The sequence below is a fragment of the Lathyrus oleraceus genome, chromosome 1 (assembly GCF_024323335.1).
Source record: "Lathyrus oleraceus cultivar Zhongwan6 chromosome 1, CAAS_Psat_ZW6_1.0, whole genome shotgun sequence".
NCBI classification, from domain to species: domain Eukaryota; kingdom Viridiplantae; phylum Streptophyta; class Magnoliopsida; order Fabales; family Fabaceae; genus Lathyrus; species Lathyrus oleraceus.
The window spans coordinates 181,061,240-181,077,736 of NC_066579.1; the positions used below are offsets into that span (position 1 = coordinate 181,061,240).

A 16,497-nucleotide genomic window follows, 5' to 3' on the forward strand; every position below is an offset into this window, starting at 1 on the left:
TGGATCCCATTGGTCTCTATTGTGATAACAATGGTGCTATCGCACAATCTAAGGAGCCTAGATATCACTAAACGATCCAAACACATACTTAGGCGTTATCACCTTATTCGAGAGATAATAGATAGAGGAGATGTGAAAATATGTAGAGTACCTACACTTGACAATATTGCTGACCCACTGACAAAGCCTCTTGCGCAGCAGAAGCATGATGGCGATACTAGATCTATGGGCATTAGGGGTATGCCTGATTGGCTCTAGTGCTAGTGGGAGATTGTTGGTGTAAGCCCTAGAGGCCAATACTTTTGGTACTTGTATCGAATTATTTATTAATAATAAAAGGCTTTTTCTTTATTATGGTTGTTTAACAAAGTCCTAGAAAAGCTAGTCTGTTTAATGTATCAAGTGTGACTTAATCATAAGATCACATTAAACATAAGGACATTATTCTTAAAGTATCCGTAGTCGAGCCTTATTGTGAAGTGGGATAACATTAAAGCATTAAGACTATTATGTATATAGACTAATGATCACATCTCATTGATCATAGATAAGGAGTTATCAAGTCTTAAACATATGTATGAATATTAAGAGTAGTATTTATACTGGATTGACCCGCTATGAGAATACTATATAGAATGTTATGCAAAGTGTCATAAGTTATTCTGATGGTGATAATGGTGTATACCACCCTTCGACCTAAAACCACTATGGACCCTAGATGTAGAGTCGAGTGCCTTATTGCTGATCAAACATTGTCCGAAACTGGATGACCATAAAGACAGTTGATGGGTACTCCACCAAGCATGCTAAGGGACATGAGTGACCTAGATGGAATTTATCCATCCTGCGTAATAGGATAAATGTCTACGGGCCCAATATTGAACTGGACAAGGATGACACTGTATATGCCTTGTGTTCAATATAGACATAAGGGAAAAAGGGTAATTGTACACATAAGTATTATCACAAAAGGATTTGTCAGATCACATGACATTTTCGTGTCTTGGGTAGCAGTGATGTGTTGCTAGATATCACTCACTATTTATTATGTTAAATACGTGATTTAATATAATTGTCAATGCCGCGAAAACCTACAGGGTCACAGACAAAAGGACGGATTGATGAGAGATAGAGTAACTAAGGAACACAGTAAGGTACGGTGCACTTAAGTGAATTGTAGGACATCGTAAGGCAGGTGTACTTAAGTAGAATACGAAATATGGTAAGGTACCACGCGCTTAAGTGATTTTGGCATATTTATAAGATATGGGCCACATACACTTAAGTGGGCCTTTTAGCTTGCAGCCCACACAAGTGGTTCTATAAATAGAACCCTTGTGCAAAAGCATTTGTGCAGTTTCAATTTCGTTTTTCTCTCTCTTTCTCTCTCTCTCTCTCTCTCTCTCTCTCTCTCTCTCTCTCACACACACACACACACACACACTCAAAGCCTTCATTCGTAACAACTAGAACTGAGATTGAAGGAATTTGTTCGTATGGACTGAGTAGAGGCATTGTCATCGTTCAGCGTTCGTGATTGCTCCGTAGATTTGCATCAAAGGTTTCGATCGTCACAAGAGGTAACGATTCTATCATTGATCATGCCCATTCGTAAGGATCACTAAAGGAGATTTTATTTTAAATTCCGTTGCGTTTTGGATCGCCCTTCTCCTTCAAGTGAGACGTGCTTGAACATGTGATTTGAATATGTGAAATGAGTGTTTTGTTGCGCTGATCCCTCTAAATTCTTGCCTTGGCTGGTTACCCTTGGGCCATACCCAAACAGATCCATTTTCACACCCCTAAATTCATTATTGGCACCCCTTGTCTTAACTTAACTATGGCCATCTTGGTCCTTCTGATGGGCCTTGCGCCCTTATTTCTTACAATACACCTCGCTAGCCAGGCGCACACCTTGGCTCTCTTTTGTTTTTTTCTTTTCATGATTTCTTCATTTTTCTTTTATTTTTCTTAATGGTTTTAAGTCCATTTTAATTCCATTTTAGAATATTTTGATGCATTTTAATGTGTAAAATACTTACAAAACTAATGTGATTTTTAGGTTCTAGTTGTGTTTTGTCATTCAATTTGTACTTTTCGAAATAATCAAACTAATGCTTTAGTTTAGAAATAAACCACTAATTTTTTTTGGTTGATCCTTCTAATTATATTTTAACTAATAACATGTTATATTCCTATTAGTTCTAGATTCATTTTAGAATTAGAAGCATGGTTTACTTTTGAGTTTCTTAGGATTTAGGCTTAAAAATCCTTAGGCTTGGTTTACAACTAAATCTCACCCCCGATTGAGTGAGTTAATCAAAGTCTTCTTTGATCCTATAAATCCTTTGACATGTTCATGTTCCCTTCGTCTATTCAAGTGATCAAAAGTCTTTTGGTCACTTAATAAGACCAGTTCCATGTACTGGAACTGCATTGGATCTTTCAAGACAAACAACTCAAGACTTCACTCAAGTCCACACAAGTCAGACACAACATTATAGACAAGCTGGACACTGGACTACTATACAACAACAAAGAATAATCTTCAACATTTATCAGTTATAATAAAGATTACATGCCATGAGCTTTAAGTAGTAGAGAAGGGGTCAGAGGGAGAATTCTTATCCTCATTCTGAATATCTTTGGGTACGAAACAAATGACCCAGTTGCTCAGAGTATTCAACTCTACTTATAGACTTTAGTGCAATTTGAATCAAATAATTGTCAAGTCTTCTTCTTCACAAGCAACATTTCATCATCATGAGCCACAAAAAGAATCTTCTTCAACACATGTCAATCATGATGAGAGTTACACTCCAGGAGCCTTAAGCAACGGAGAAGGATGAAAGGTATTTTTTTCCATCCTTATCTAGGGTACCTATGTGTACGGGGCATAGGCCCTAGTTATTCAGAGTATCTGCCTTTGTTCATAGACTTTAGTGCAATTTGAATCAAACAGTTGTCAAGTCAGCTTCAAAACTTTTCATCAACAATACACTTTCTCTTTGGATCAAACATCACATTCTCTTAGGATCAAACGCAGCAATCCTCTTTGATATCCCCATATTATTTGGGTTAACCACCTCATGGTTAAACACCCATCTCTGAATCAACATTCATGCATTGTTGCCTTGTAGAGTTACAGACTCTGGCGATCTTTATTTTTGCCTTGTAGGGTTAAAGACTACGGAAACCTTTCATTATACCTATAGAGTTACAAACTCTGGCAACCTTTCATTTTGCCTATAGAGTTATAGACTCTGGTAACCTTTCATTCTTCCTGTAGAGTTACAGACTCTGGCAACCTCTCTTTCTGCCTTGTAGAGTTACAAACTCTGGAAAATCTTCATACATTTCCCCGGAGTTACAGACTCTGGAAAACTCCTTTTCGTTTATGTTTCCTTGTAGAGTTATATAATCTGGAAAAATCCTATAATTCTTGCATTGACCACGCCATCTATTGGTTAATACCACACTCTTTGATTCATACACGTGCTCCTTTATTCTCTTTGTCTAATCACCATCTATTGGTTAATGCCACACCCCTTTGCTCTTTTTGGCTAATCACCATCTATTTGTTAATGCCACACTCTTTTACTTTATTTGGCTAATTAGCATCTATTTATTAATGTCACACTCTTTCTATTCAAGAAACTTTCTTCGCCTTTTGGCAACCTAATCAACTCTTTCCTTTTCAGTTCTTATCCATGAACTACGGAGCTATGATTTCCTTATCGCACTATGAGGATACGTAGGCACAAGGATTCGAATCCTTGGCGAGCACACTAATTATTAAACCTTTTTCCTCTTTTATCATTTTGCAAGTAACCTTTAGATACTAATACACCTTCGAGCAAAGAACAAAGAAAATGGTTCTAGTTTAGTACAACAGATGTGAGGGGTGATAATACCTTCCCCTTCCATAATCGACTTCCTTACCCTTTTTCTCTTCCCCTGAGTTTTATCGATGTTTTCCCTTTTCTTTGGTAATAAATAAAGTTTGATGGGACTCTGTTATATCTTCGAGCGTGCGATGCACTCAGGTATTTTTCGCGGCATGACAGTGGGTTACCCTTTTTTTTCTTTTTTTTTGTTCCTTATATAATTATAAATTATGTGTCACATGTTTTCTTAATAAATAGTTTAACCTATTACCGTTATTTTTTTTAAACATCCAATGTATAAATGCACGATAAAATTCATCATAAACATATTTGGAAAAACCAAAGTTACATTATGGTAATACCTAGAATTGCATAAAATACTTATAACTTAGAAGAATTAACATCAAATTGATCAAAGTAAGGCATCTTAAATAAGTTTAAGTCATTACTTACAAAATAAAATATGTTTAAAAGGTTGTAATTGAAGCAGTCAAGATTAAAGATATCAAAGTCATCACTCATCAAATTACAAAATATAGTCACTCAATAATCCATGGGTTTTGTGGGTTGGGTGTGGGTTTACCCATAGCCCAATTACTTTGAATGGTTTTTCATTTTCAAAAATCATGTTCACCCAATAACCCAACCCAACCCATTTTTTTGGGTCGGTTTGGGTGGGTTTTACTGGGTTGATTAGGTTTACCCAACTCATGTACACCCTTATCTAGGAGCTCTCATTTCATGGTGCTCCAAGAAGCAACCAATGGTTTCTCTATCAACTTGTGAAGCAGAATACATAGTCGGTGCATTGTCAGAGTGTCAAGTTGTTGGCTGATGAATTTGTTGCAAGAACTGAAGTTCAAGGTGGGCAAACAAATCAGGTTGATGATAAAAAACAAATGAGCCATAAGTCTTACCAAGAATCCAGTGTTGCATGGAAGAAGCAAGCACATTGATACCAAGTATCATTTTTTGCGCAATCAAGTTCATAATTAAATGCTTGAGGTTGTTCATGTCAAAACTCAGAAGCAACATGCAGATGTGCTGACCAAGCCGATTAAAAATGAACACTTCATAAATTTTAGGGATGGAATTGGTGTTGTTGATTTTTGAACTTGAATATGAATTAAGGGATGGTGTTAAATGTAATGTAATTCATTTCAAGTTATTTTGCATTTCATTTGTATTTGAGTTTGCATTTCATTTACATTTAAATTTGGGTGGTTGTATTTAAACCCAATGTTAGTTCATTTGTAATAGAATTCCAATTTGAGAAATTGAGTTTGAAAGTTAGTTACATAATATCTCTCTCTCTCTCTCTCTCTCTCTCTCTCTCTCTCTCTGCAATTCTTCTCCATCTTCTTCAATTCTTGTGCAACATTGGAGGTTTAGTGTTAAAATCCAACAAATAGGAGATAGTGTATGGAGATAAAAACGGAAGGAAGTGGAAGAGATGATGGGATAAGGTTAGTTACATGTTCCAAACAACTTTAGTGTGAAAGTAATGTACAACACCTTCTAAAAATATGGGATGATCAATGAAGTTGTAATTCCTCCAAAAAAGAAATAAAAAGGGGAATAGATTTTATTTTGTAAGATTCAACGGAGTTATGTACGTTTGAATATTCTATGAGCAATTAGATAATATCATCATTGGAAGAGACAATATTTATGTTCTTCCGTCTATATATCAATGAACTCAACAAGAAGGAAAGAAGACAACATTTATGGGGTGGGGGCACATATGTAGAGGAATAGGAGGGAGGACTTCTCGTATCATATTTGGTTCTAAATGGAAACAGAAACAAAGACAAAAAAAATGACCATGTTAAGAGAAAAGAGGAGGCGAAAGGACAACTAATACCTTTCTCACATTTACATACATTATAAACTTCAAAAATAATATTAAATAGAGTATGATTCTTATTTCTTCTAAAATAATTATTTCAATATCAAAAAAACTTATAAATCAATTTTCTTTGAAAATTGAATATCACAATTCACCCTACCCCATCTGCCTCTTGTATTCGGAGTCACTCGATGAACACTATTTTCTACTCAAGCATTTTTCAATCACGACAACTCATAATATATGTGTGGATCTATGTGCTTTCAGGTATTGCATCTGATATTGTGTCCATTGATGGATCATGATGGTTTTGATGATGACTTCGATGTTTGGTAGAATCCTATTATTTGATTTATGGTGAGGTCTTTCCAGTTGTCTCTGATGATGTTGTTCATCTTGAAGTTATCTCAATCCTCATCGGAAAGAGGATTCAAGTTTCCATTGAAGTTCTAAAGTCAAATATAGTGTAGATAGAACCTTGAAACTTCAAAGTTGTGAAAGAGAGAAAGTGTGAAAGCTCGTACGATCGGTTGTGCGCTTAGTGCAGTGTCTGACTAACCATAGTATAGTAAAATGGTGAATTAACTCATAAGTTACTAAGGAAAATCTCACACACTCATGTGATGTTTTTTAGGACCCCCTCTTTTTGATAAAATTGCCAAAAAATGTTTTTCGCATATAGCTAATTGATTACAAACTCAAATAATTATAAGTGAAAATTACACTAAATAATTAATTATCTGATAACTCTAGTCGATTATATCAATTGTAACACCTCATAATCAATTATTATGGTTGATAGTCTATAAGTAATGCCACAATTTGAAAACTTTTCGTTTCTACACTGCATAATCAATTATCCTTATAACATGATTGATTATGAGTATTAAAAAGCCCATGGATTGTTTTCCTTTTTCAGCTGCATTTTCTATTATATAAAGAGGGTACCTCCTCACTATTTCATACACTAGAATTCAATTTTAAATCATTCTTATCTTATGTTAACCTCTCTCTCTCTCTCTCTCTCACACACACACACACATACAAAGTTTATCTTAATACCTTTATGAGTGAAACACATTTGTGAGGTTTTATTCTATTTGTGTTCAACTATTTTATCAAAAGTGTAATTCTCTTGAAGTTTATCTAGGTTGGTTGTGGAGGTTGTCATTGTAAAACCTCAGTTTGGTTTCTAAGATTAGTCAATCAAAATCTCGTTCTTGGTTCGTGAGTTTAGTCTGTGAAAAGCTCAACTTGATTTAAGGGACCAGCCTTTCAAAATCTCTTAGTCGATCGCAATAAGGTTCTTGGGCATAACCTAGAAAAAACTCAAAATATTATTTATTGGAACTCTCTAGAATTTTGTCTCTTCAATAGAGGATTATGCCAAGAGATCAGTCAAGCATCTATAAATCCTGTTGTAATTTCTCTCTCTCTCTCTCTCTCTCTCTCTCTCTCTCTCTCTCTCTCTCTCTCTCTCTCTCTCTCTCTCTCTCTCTCTCTCTCTCTCTCTCTCTCTCTATTTACTTTCCTTTGTATTTCTATCTTTCCTTATTCTACTGATATTATATATGTTTTTTACCATACTAACACAACTTGCTGTTTTAAGAATTAGCTTTAAACTAATTACAATTTTTTAAATAAGAATCTCTCAACTTTCCTCTCTAAGTTCCTCTCACTATAATTTCACTATGTCTTCCCTCATGTGCATCTTGTATGTCACTCGTGCAAAAAGAAAGGCTAAAATAGCATTTTAAAGGTGTTAAGAGAGTTGCAGTGCGTTTTTCTAAAACGCAAGGACGTAATGTGTTACCACAAGGTGCACTATATTCTATAATGCATTATATTTATGCCCAATCCAGTTTTATGATTGCGAAATTCAGAATTAGTTTTAAGCCAATCACTAGAATTCTCCACCTTGACTTTAATAATCTTGAATATTATTCAAAACAACTTGATCAAGTACAAGCAATAATTTAATCTTAACCTAGGCATTTGCGTCCAACCATCTTATCCTACTTAGGTAGTATCACAAGTCCATAAGCAATATTTTTCATCATTGATCCCCTTTTATCATTCACCGTCTGCAAGGTTTTTTCAAATTTTAATAAATTCTGAATATTCAATTTTTTCAACTAATCACACATATGATTATTTTATGTACTCTTGATAGTATTTACCATTTATCATCAAATCATGGCACTTTTGTCATATTAGCACAATCGTCATATACAACATATATTATATATTCTTGATAGTTTCGATAAACTATCACCATGACACTTTTGTCATTCATTTTGTCATATACACAAATTTTATGTCATTCTTCATTTGCTAATTTTTGTTTTTATTTGAAGTTTTACTTCCACTTAAATGCATCCGAAATATATTTAAAGCATTAGACATTTGTAGCAACCGACAACCACGGTCTCATGACAAACTTTTATTTCATGAAGTGAGTTCAAACATGTAATTCATAAACTCAATATAAATACAATACCATATAATTCATTTCTATTCTTTTAGAATAAACAATTTTCTTGCATAACTAACATATGCATAACAAATTTTATGTGATAAATTAATATTTCATATTTAACAATGTTCTATGGTATATCCAAATAATAATCACAATACAAACATCATTAATATTTTCTATAACTTTTCTCCATAAATATTTATCAAATTACAATAATCTCAAATATATCAAAATTACTTTTGATATCAAGGCGAACTAGAAATAATATTTCCATATTATGATACACATATAATATGAGACAAACCATTTTAAATTTAATAAATTCTTCCACAAATTAAAATACAATTTAAACATGTCCTTGATATTTTTAACATTTTACTTACATCATTATGTCACCAATATGTACATCAATTGTTCAAATTCATGATTTATTTTTTTAAATTTAATTTTATACCAAATCATTTCATCCATAAATGATGTATTATTAATTATAAAAAATACTTACACCAAAGAATAATATTTAACATGCATTTTACATTCAAGTATACACCATAAATCAAATTATTCTTATATATTCAAAGTCACATACTTTAATAATTTATAAATCATGCATACATAACTTTATTTCACATGTTAAACTTGTCATAATAAATTGTTTTCAAGATATTTTACAAAGATTTAGAACATCGTATAATATATATTTATTTATGTACCTTTCACCATGGATATCAATAAACAAAGATGTATGTTTATCTCTCGATCAAAGTTTCAACCACAAATTAATCACAAAAAATCATAAATTAAAATTCCACAATTTTAAAATCATATGAATTAATTGTGTACCTTTCACCATCATTGAAAGTTATTATCATTTTCTTTAAAGTTGCATACTTTAATATTAATTATAAATAAAATATGGATCAAAATCGAAAACCGAACCCAAAGATTGTTGGATCTTATTTTGAGGGTCTGCTGCAAAACTTGAATAAGAAGAAGTTGAAGATGTTATGATGAAAGTTGCACAAAGTAAATTTCAAAGCGTGTATTTACACAAAGTTTTAGGTTCGATTCGCCCCCACCAATTTAGGAAAATTGGATACAAATTGGTAATCCGGCGAATCCCCTTCAAGATACTTTGAAAACCTTAACATGAATCAAACATTCACATTAAACACATCAATCAACGATATTTTACAGAATAATATTCTTTCATGGCCATCCCTTGTAACTGCATTCGGTCAGGTGCCATATCTAAGTTATATTTGTACTGACAGAGAAATGCGTCAGCCAAATCCTCCCAGCTTTGAATCTGCCCCTGCTCTAAGCTCATGTACCATCTTAGAGATGCTCCACTTAGACTGTCTTGGAAACAGTGTACAAGTAGTTTGTCGTTTTCGGTATGAGCAGCCATTTTCCTGAAGTACATTACCAGGTGACTTCTTGGGCAAGTCTGTCCTTTGTATTTTTCGAAATCAGGAGTTTTAAATTTAGCCGGGATGACTAAATTTGATACCAAACGCATGTTCATGGCAGAAGCGCCGAAGATATTATTCCCTTCTATGGCTTTGATCTTCTTTTCCAGGGTACGGAGCCTATCTGCAGCAGGATCTGGAAGTATCTTAGGCCTCGGTTGATCAGGCACGTAGAAAGCATCGTACTGGTCATCTCCCATTTCGGATCCATGATAAGTAGACGTATCAGAAGGCTCTGCACGATCCCCATCTCCTTTGCCTCCTACCGGTATCTGAACCAGTCTCTTCTTGGTGGGTATGAAACTCTCGTCTTGGGGTTTCAAACCTAGTGTGCCATCATTCCTTTTTGCCCTAGCTTCTTCCTCCTCAATCCTCTCTCTTTCAGCAATTGCGAGCATTGTCTCCAACAGTTGATCCATTTTCTCTTGGATCGTATTGATGTTTGTCCTCGTGGTAATTTGGTTAGCCTCAACTTGCTCTAACATCATCTTATAGTTGCTTCGCGTCTCGTATCGGTGTTGATTACTCAGTGTGGCTGGATAAAGGGTAAAAAGGTTGGGTAAGTTTTTTTGAATTTTTATGAAGCGTGATGCATAATGAAGATGCGAATGTCATGCGTATTTTATTTTCAGGGAATCATTTGAGTCTCATTTGTTGTTAGTAATTCGAAGAAACAAGAAATACTTAGAATAGCAATAATGGAGTAATTTTTAAACGTCATTCATTCAAGTACATAACATAGGGGTCCAAAAAAAGCCACAATTCAAAATACATTTGTTAAAGGAACAAAATATAAGACATAAGAAAATTAAACTGCAGGTTTTCTGCCTTGGAGCTCTTCTAGTTCCTCCTTGAATCTCTTCAGCAACCCTCTACAGAGCAGAATGAAACTGATTATGGTTGGAGGAGTTCTTTCTTCCTTCAACTCTTCAACTGCGTCTCTTAACTTCCATGGTAATTCTTTAGCCTCCCAATTACAGAACCCCACTAGCCCATCGAGCTTTGCACGAAACTTATCCCTATCTCCTTGCAAGAAGTCTATGGTCTTCTTAACGGATTCATAATCTTCAATCACATAGTCTCGCTCCTTCAACCATATGGAGTTGTCTTGGTGTAATGACTCTATCTGGTTCTTCCAATAGCTGGCAGACTCTTTTGTGTCTCTTACTTCTCGGCACTTCTCCTCCCATATCATGGGCGAAACCCTAGAAGCTTCGGTGGCTATATTCTTGAGTCGGCGCTCCTGATCTACTTCAGCCTTTGCATGACGAATATAATTGGTGAGTTCTTTTATCTGAGCCCCAAGTGTATCTCTTATCGTCTTGTTTTCTTTCGTGGCTAGATGCCACCAACGCTCATTGTCTTGCCACCGACGCTCATTGTCTTGACATTCTTTCTGAGCTCGTCGTAGTTGACCTTTAAGAGTATCTAGACAATGGTCAACTTGTTCTAATCCCACTTTTATCTTTTTCCTCTTGTGCTCCTCTTTGTTGAATTTCTCCACATGTGCCTGAAGCTGTGCATCCTTTCTCTCAAGCTCCCACTTCATGGTGTTTTTCTCATTGATGATTTGTTGGAGTTTTATCTGCAACTCTTCATTCTCTTTTTCTAGCTTTGCCATGGTGGTATTGAGTTCCTCCACTTCTTTAATAGGGACATGGGTGAGCTTAGGTTCAAGAAGAGGTACAGGTATCCGAATGACAAACGGCATTTTGATCATCTCCACCCTTTCCTTTACCCAATGAAAATATGGTTCTTTTGTAATCCCATTTGCTCTCCCCAAATCAGCTTTCCCTTTTCGATTGACATTCTTCTAAGCCTCTTTGATTTGTTGGAACAAGCTAGGATTCTCAACCCCAAAGTCAAGTAACAAGAAAGCTTCCAAAGACCTCGCCTATGGAGGGCCTTCCATTGGGTAGCCAAGTTGTCTGAGTGATAGAATCGGGTTAACATTCACACATCCTTGAGTTCCAATAAGTGGTAGATTAGGGAAATCCCCACAGCTGAATATGATGTCCATGTTGATGTATTCTTTGGAATACCAAGAAAGATCTTCGGATCGGAGTGATCCCAATCTCTGAGGCCAACTAACATCTGTCTGTTCAACCCAAGCACCTGTCTTCGGAAGATGTTCGAGAAACCATTGATATAATAAGGGAGCACAACAAGCAATCATTCCTTTCTTCTTAGTGTACCTATGGCTCATGTAGTAGTAAACATCAGCTAACAAGGTAGGTAATGGGTTTCCATTAAGGAAAACACAAATAGCAGCCATGTCTATGAAACCATCCATATTTGGGAACAGGACGATGCCATAGATGGCTAATGCAATAGTAGAGTAACAAGCGTCCCAACTTTCTGCTTTTAATAGGGTATGAGCTCTTTCCAAGAGAAAACTTAGCGAAAATCCTTTGGTATTCCCTTTGGTCTCTAGGTTAGCCTCTGCTTCCTTTTCATCCATGTGAAGCGTGCTAGCAATGATATCAAGGGGAAAAGATTCATCTATCCCTTCAAATAGTGGCTTGTTCTTCATAGGAATCCTAACAAGACGCTCGAATTCTTCCAACGTTGGTGTTAGCTGGAAGTCTTGGAATGTGAAGCATCTTAAAGGTAGGTCATAGAATTGGGCCAAAGTAACTAAAGCTGTATGGTCCACTTGTTGGTTGAGGATGCTGAGCAGATTGTCATAATTCTTTCCAAAGTTGATTATGTATACCGGGTGCATCCGAGAGACCAAGTTACATAAGCTCCTTAGATCGGGATCTTTGAACTTGAAAGAGTAAATGTTTCTTTTGCTTGATTCCATGTTTCTTGAATTCCTGTAACTTATGATACTCAGATTCCTTGGAAATAGAATAATATGAATGTTATGTTATGAATGATGCATTGCATGCCATAGGTAGGTCAATATACAGGTCGTGAGAGTGGGTATCTTTGGTTACTAAACAAAACCCTTTTGGGAAGATGCTAAAGTTAAGAGGTTCCCAAAGTCATCAATCATTATTTAGGAAGGTTATTGTCATGACGAAAACTCATCTGCCAATAACATCCCCAAACGGAGTCTCGTTTGGGTGAGGCCTTCGTATGGTCCCAAAGAGAAAGACTCCTAGTGGGTCCATACTACACAACTCTCGAGTCCAAGGTTCTAATAAGGTTCTCAGAGTCATAGTTCGAGGTTGGGAATACCACTGTAAGGTAGTAATACGCCCAAGGGATCTCATCTGATTGGGGCTTTCGTATTAACCCAATAAGTCTGGGACTTTTTAGGTAAATACTACATAACCACCGGATATAATGGGTTAAAAAGTCCCTAGAGTCATTGATCCAACTTGAGAATACTATCTTCGTGACGAAAACTCGTCGGGCAATAATATCTCAAGAGAATCTCCTCTAGACGGGGTCTTCGTATCTTCCCAACAAGGAACACTCCTTGTGGGCGCCCACTATGCAACCACCAACTTAATCTTATGGTTTTTCTCAGACTCGGGTAGAGAGCCTATCTCACAAAGTATCACCAACCAGAGAACCCCAATAATACATAGCCAATAAAACCCCATACAATAATTATGACAGCATAATACCAACAGAATAAATAACAAATAGAGAAACAAAATTAACACACAATACATCAACTATACTAAATTAGGCGTCACTCTCTTTTGCTTGGAGCTAGTCCCCAGCAGAGTCGCCATCTGTCGCATCTCGAAAAATACGATTCCTCGCGATGGTCGCGGAAAAATTTACGTTCGAACAGAGTCGCCACCGAACTTTATTTATCCCAATGAAGGAATAGGAAAATATCGATAAAACCTTTAGGAAATGGAATAATGGTCATCGCAACCATATTCGGGTTCGGGAGTGGATTACGCAAGAGGAAGGTATCAACACCCTCACGTCCGTTGTACTCAACGGGAACATTTTAGTCCTAATTTGCGTTTCGAGTGTTAATTTATGTTTGTTTGTTATCTTTGGGTTACAAAATATTAGAAATTGAAATGGATGAGAACCTCAGAAAGGGAAAGGGGAGGTTTTTTATTAGTGTGCTGGCGAAGATACATCAATCTCCTGCCTACGTATCCTTATGGTGTAATAAGGAAGTCAGAGAATTCGTAGTTTGGGGACTACGGTTGGTTAGTTTCCTTTTTTAATGAGCAACTGTTTAGATCGCATCCTAAAGACTAAATGTTGGCTTGTCTACTCTCGGCGGAGGCTTAAGCAATGGTTTGTTGTGCGCATTAGAAAGGATTAACAATGTTCTTTCTGAAAATAGTTTAGGTCACATAGGGGTGACAAGTTGGATTAATATGTTAGATGTTTTTGATTGGTTGAAATGTTTTTGGTTGGATGACGATTACTCGGATAATCGAGTAAGACAACTCGTATCCTAACAGTCGGGAGAGGGAATAGAAGACTCTAGACCACTTTCTTTTTCATCCTTAATTATAGAAAAGATTTGATAATAATTAAGGTGTTTTGAATAGATGACGAATACTCGGATAAACGAGTAAGACAACTCGTATCCTAATAATCGGGAAAGGGAATAGAAGACTCTAAACCGCTTTCTGTTTCATCTGAGTATTTATGAAAATAAGGTTGTATATGGTTGACGTATTTTATAATGAACGAAAAGTACTTGAATGACTGAGTAAAACAACTCATATCCAAGCATTTGAGGAGAGGAATTGAAAACTCAAAACCATCTCCTTTTTCATACAGTTTGTTATGAAAATGATTTGATTAAGTTGTATGTTTATGGAAAAATGACAATTGTTCGACTGACCGAGTACGAGAACTCGTATTCAACCAATTGAGGAGAGAAGTTGAAGATTCAAAGTCATCTCCTCTTTCATTTCATTGTTATGAAAATGTTTGATATTGTCGGGGTTTGGAAGTTTGAAGAGGAAAGATAATTATTTGACTAACTAAGTAAGAGAACTTGTGTTCAAAATAGTCGTGGAGAAAAAATTGAAGACTCAAAGTTATCTCCTTTTTGGTTTCTTATTATCAAAGAATTTGATTTATTTGTTCTTAAGTGGATTAGAAATGACGATTATTCGATTTAATCATGTAAAAGAATTCGTGTTTAAATAGTCGAGGAGAGGAGTAGAAAACTCAAAACCATTTCCTCTTTTATTCCTAAGTGAAATAACGTTTAATTGTGATCAGGTATTTTAATTCTTAATAAAGAATACTCGATGTCGGATCGAGATTTTAAATTTGTATTTTGTGAATGAATTAAATTTATTTAGTGAATAGTTCATCTAATCGATTAATTAAAATCGAATAGGTCTCATTGTAAGAAGGCCTAAGAGTAAGTCATGTGAGGTTGATGGCGATGCTTTTAAGAGCGATCGACTTACAAAGGTGTTTGGAAATGGGCTCGACTTTGAATCGAGAAATATGTGATTTATTTTCGAAATTGGTTTGAATGATTTTAAGTCGATAAAATCAACATAATCTTGACACAATTATAACACGTCATACATATGCATTCAAGACTTGATACAAATAAGTAGATACAAAATAATAATGCACACACATTCCACAAAGAATAAGTAATTATTTAAATTATAAATGATAGTAATAATAATATTATTAATTAACTAAATAATTAATGGATTATTTGATTGAATAATATAAGTGATTAGATAGTAATGATATAACCAAATAATTGGATAATTATCACTAGGTATTAATAATAATAATAACAATATATATATATATATATATATATATATATATATATATATATATATATATATATATGTATATATATATATATATATATATATATATATATATATATATATATATGTTTATATATATATATATATATATATATATATATATATATATATATATATATATATATATATATATATATATATATGTAATTTTGAAGGAAAATAAATGAAATAAAATATTATTTTTTTATAGCCATAATATTCTAATTTATGTATTTTATATGTATATATGAAGATATAATAAAGAAAAATAAGTGAGCAAGCCAAAAAAAAGTAAAGAAAATGGGTTGATATCAAGTGAGGTCCAAATCTGGGCGCTGTACTTGAAACAGAGGGGGTGTGAAAAGCCAAAAAAATGGTCTTTGGGCCCAAACTGAAGGCCCAAGACGCAGGGAAAGGTTGCTGAGCCCAGTCAACCTTGTTGACCTCCAGAGAAACTCTTGACCATCAGATCCACTGATCTGACTTGGTCAAACGGATGGGTGGAATCTGATTGCAGTGCACAGTAAGGAAACATGGGGTGCTCATACAGGATTGCCTGGTTGACCATGGTCAACCCAGGCGTGGCCTTCCCACATGGAGCCACTTGGCACCCATTCGCTCATCCCCAGCACCATTTAAAAAGGAAAATGGAAAAGAAAACCTCATTTTGCTTATTACGTTCTCTCTCTTCACTTCCACGCTCAGAGTTGCTCTGCAACTGAGCTTCTTCTCTCCGTCCTCTTCACGGCCAACAACTGTCGGAGAAGACGGTGGCGGCCGGCCAACCGCGACGGCGCCGCCTTCTTCTCCGGTGACCCCACCCAAAAACCTAAATATCAAAACATGAACCCCGTCTATTTTTGGCCTCTGAATCCAAATTCGGCCTCCTTTCTTCCAAAATCTCTCTCAAACGGCCGAATCGGCGTTCCAAAAGAAAACACAATCTTAAACCCTAACCTAAATGTTCTCTCTCTCGCGGCCAACGAACCCTAGTTCGTTCTAACAACGAAATAAAACCTAAACATCAACCATCGTCTGTTGAAACCCTAACCCTAAATTTTGAGATTTAACCTTCTACAGTCAC

At 35.4% G+C, this 16,497-nt stretch overlaps 1 protein-coding gene across 1 annotated transcript; it reads right to left on the reverse strand.

Moving 5' to 3' along the window:
• Window positions 1-11,581: 11,581 nt before the first annotated feature.
• On the reverse strand, window positions 11,582-12,493 carry LOC127098292 (uncharacterized). The gene has a single exon (XM_051036846.1). The coding sequence runs from the start codon at window positions 12,491-12,493 to the stop codon at window positions 11,582-11,584; it is 912 nt and encodes a 303-aa protein (XP_050892803.1).
• Between the last annotated feature and the right edge of the window lie 4,004 nt (window positions 12,494-16,497).

Excerpts from the sequence above, each read along its gene's own strand:
- LOC127098292 (XM_051036846.1), bottom strand. The coding sequence starts at position 12,493 with ATGGAATCAAGCAAAAGAAACATTTACTCTTTCAAGTTCAAAGATCCC.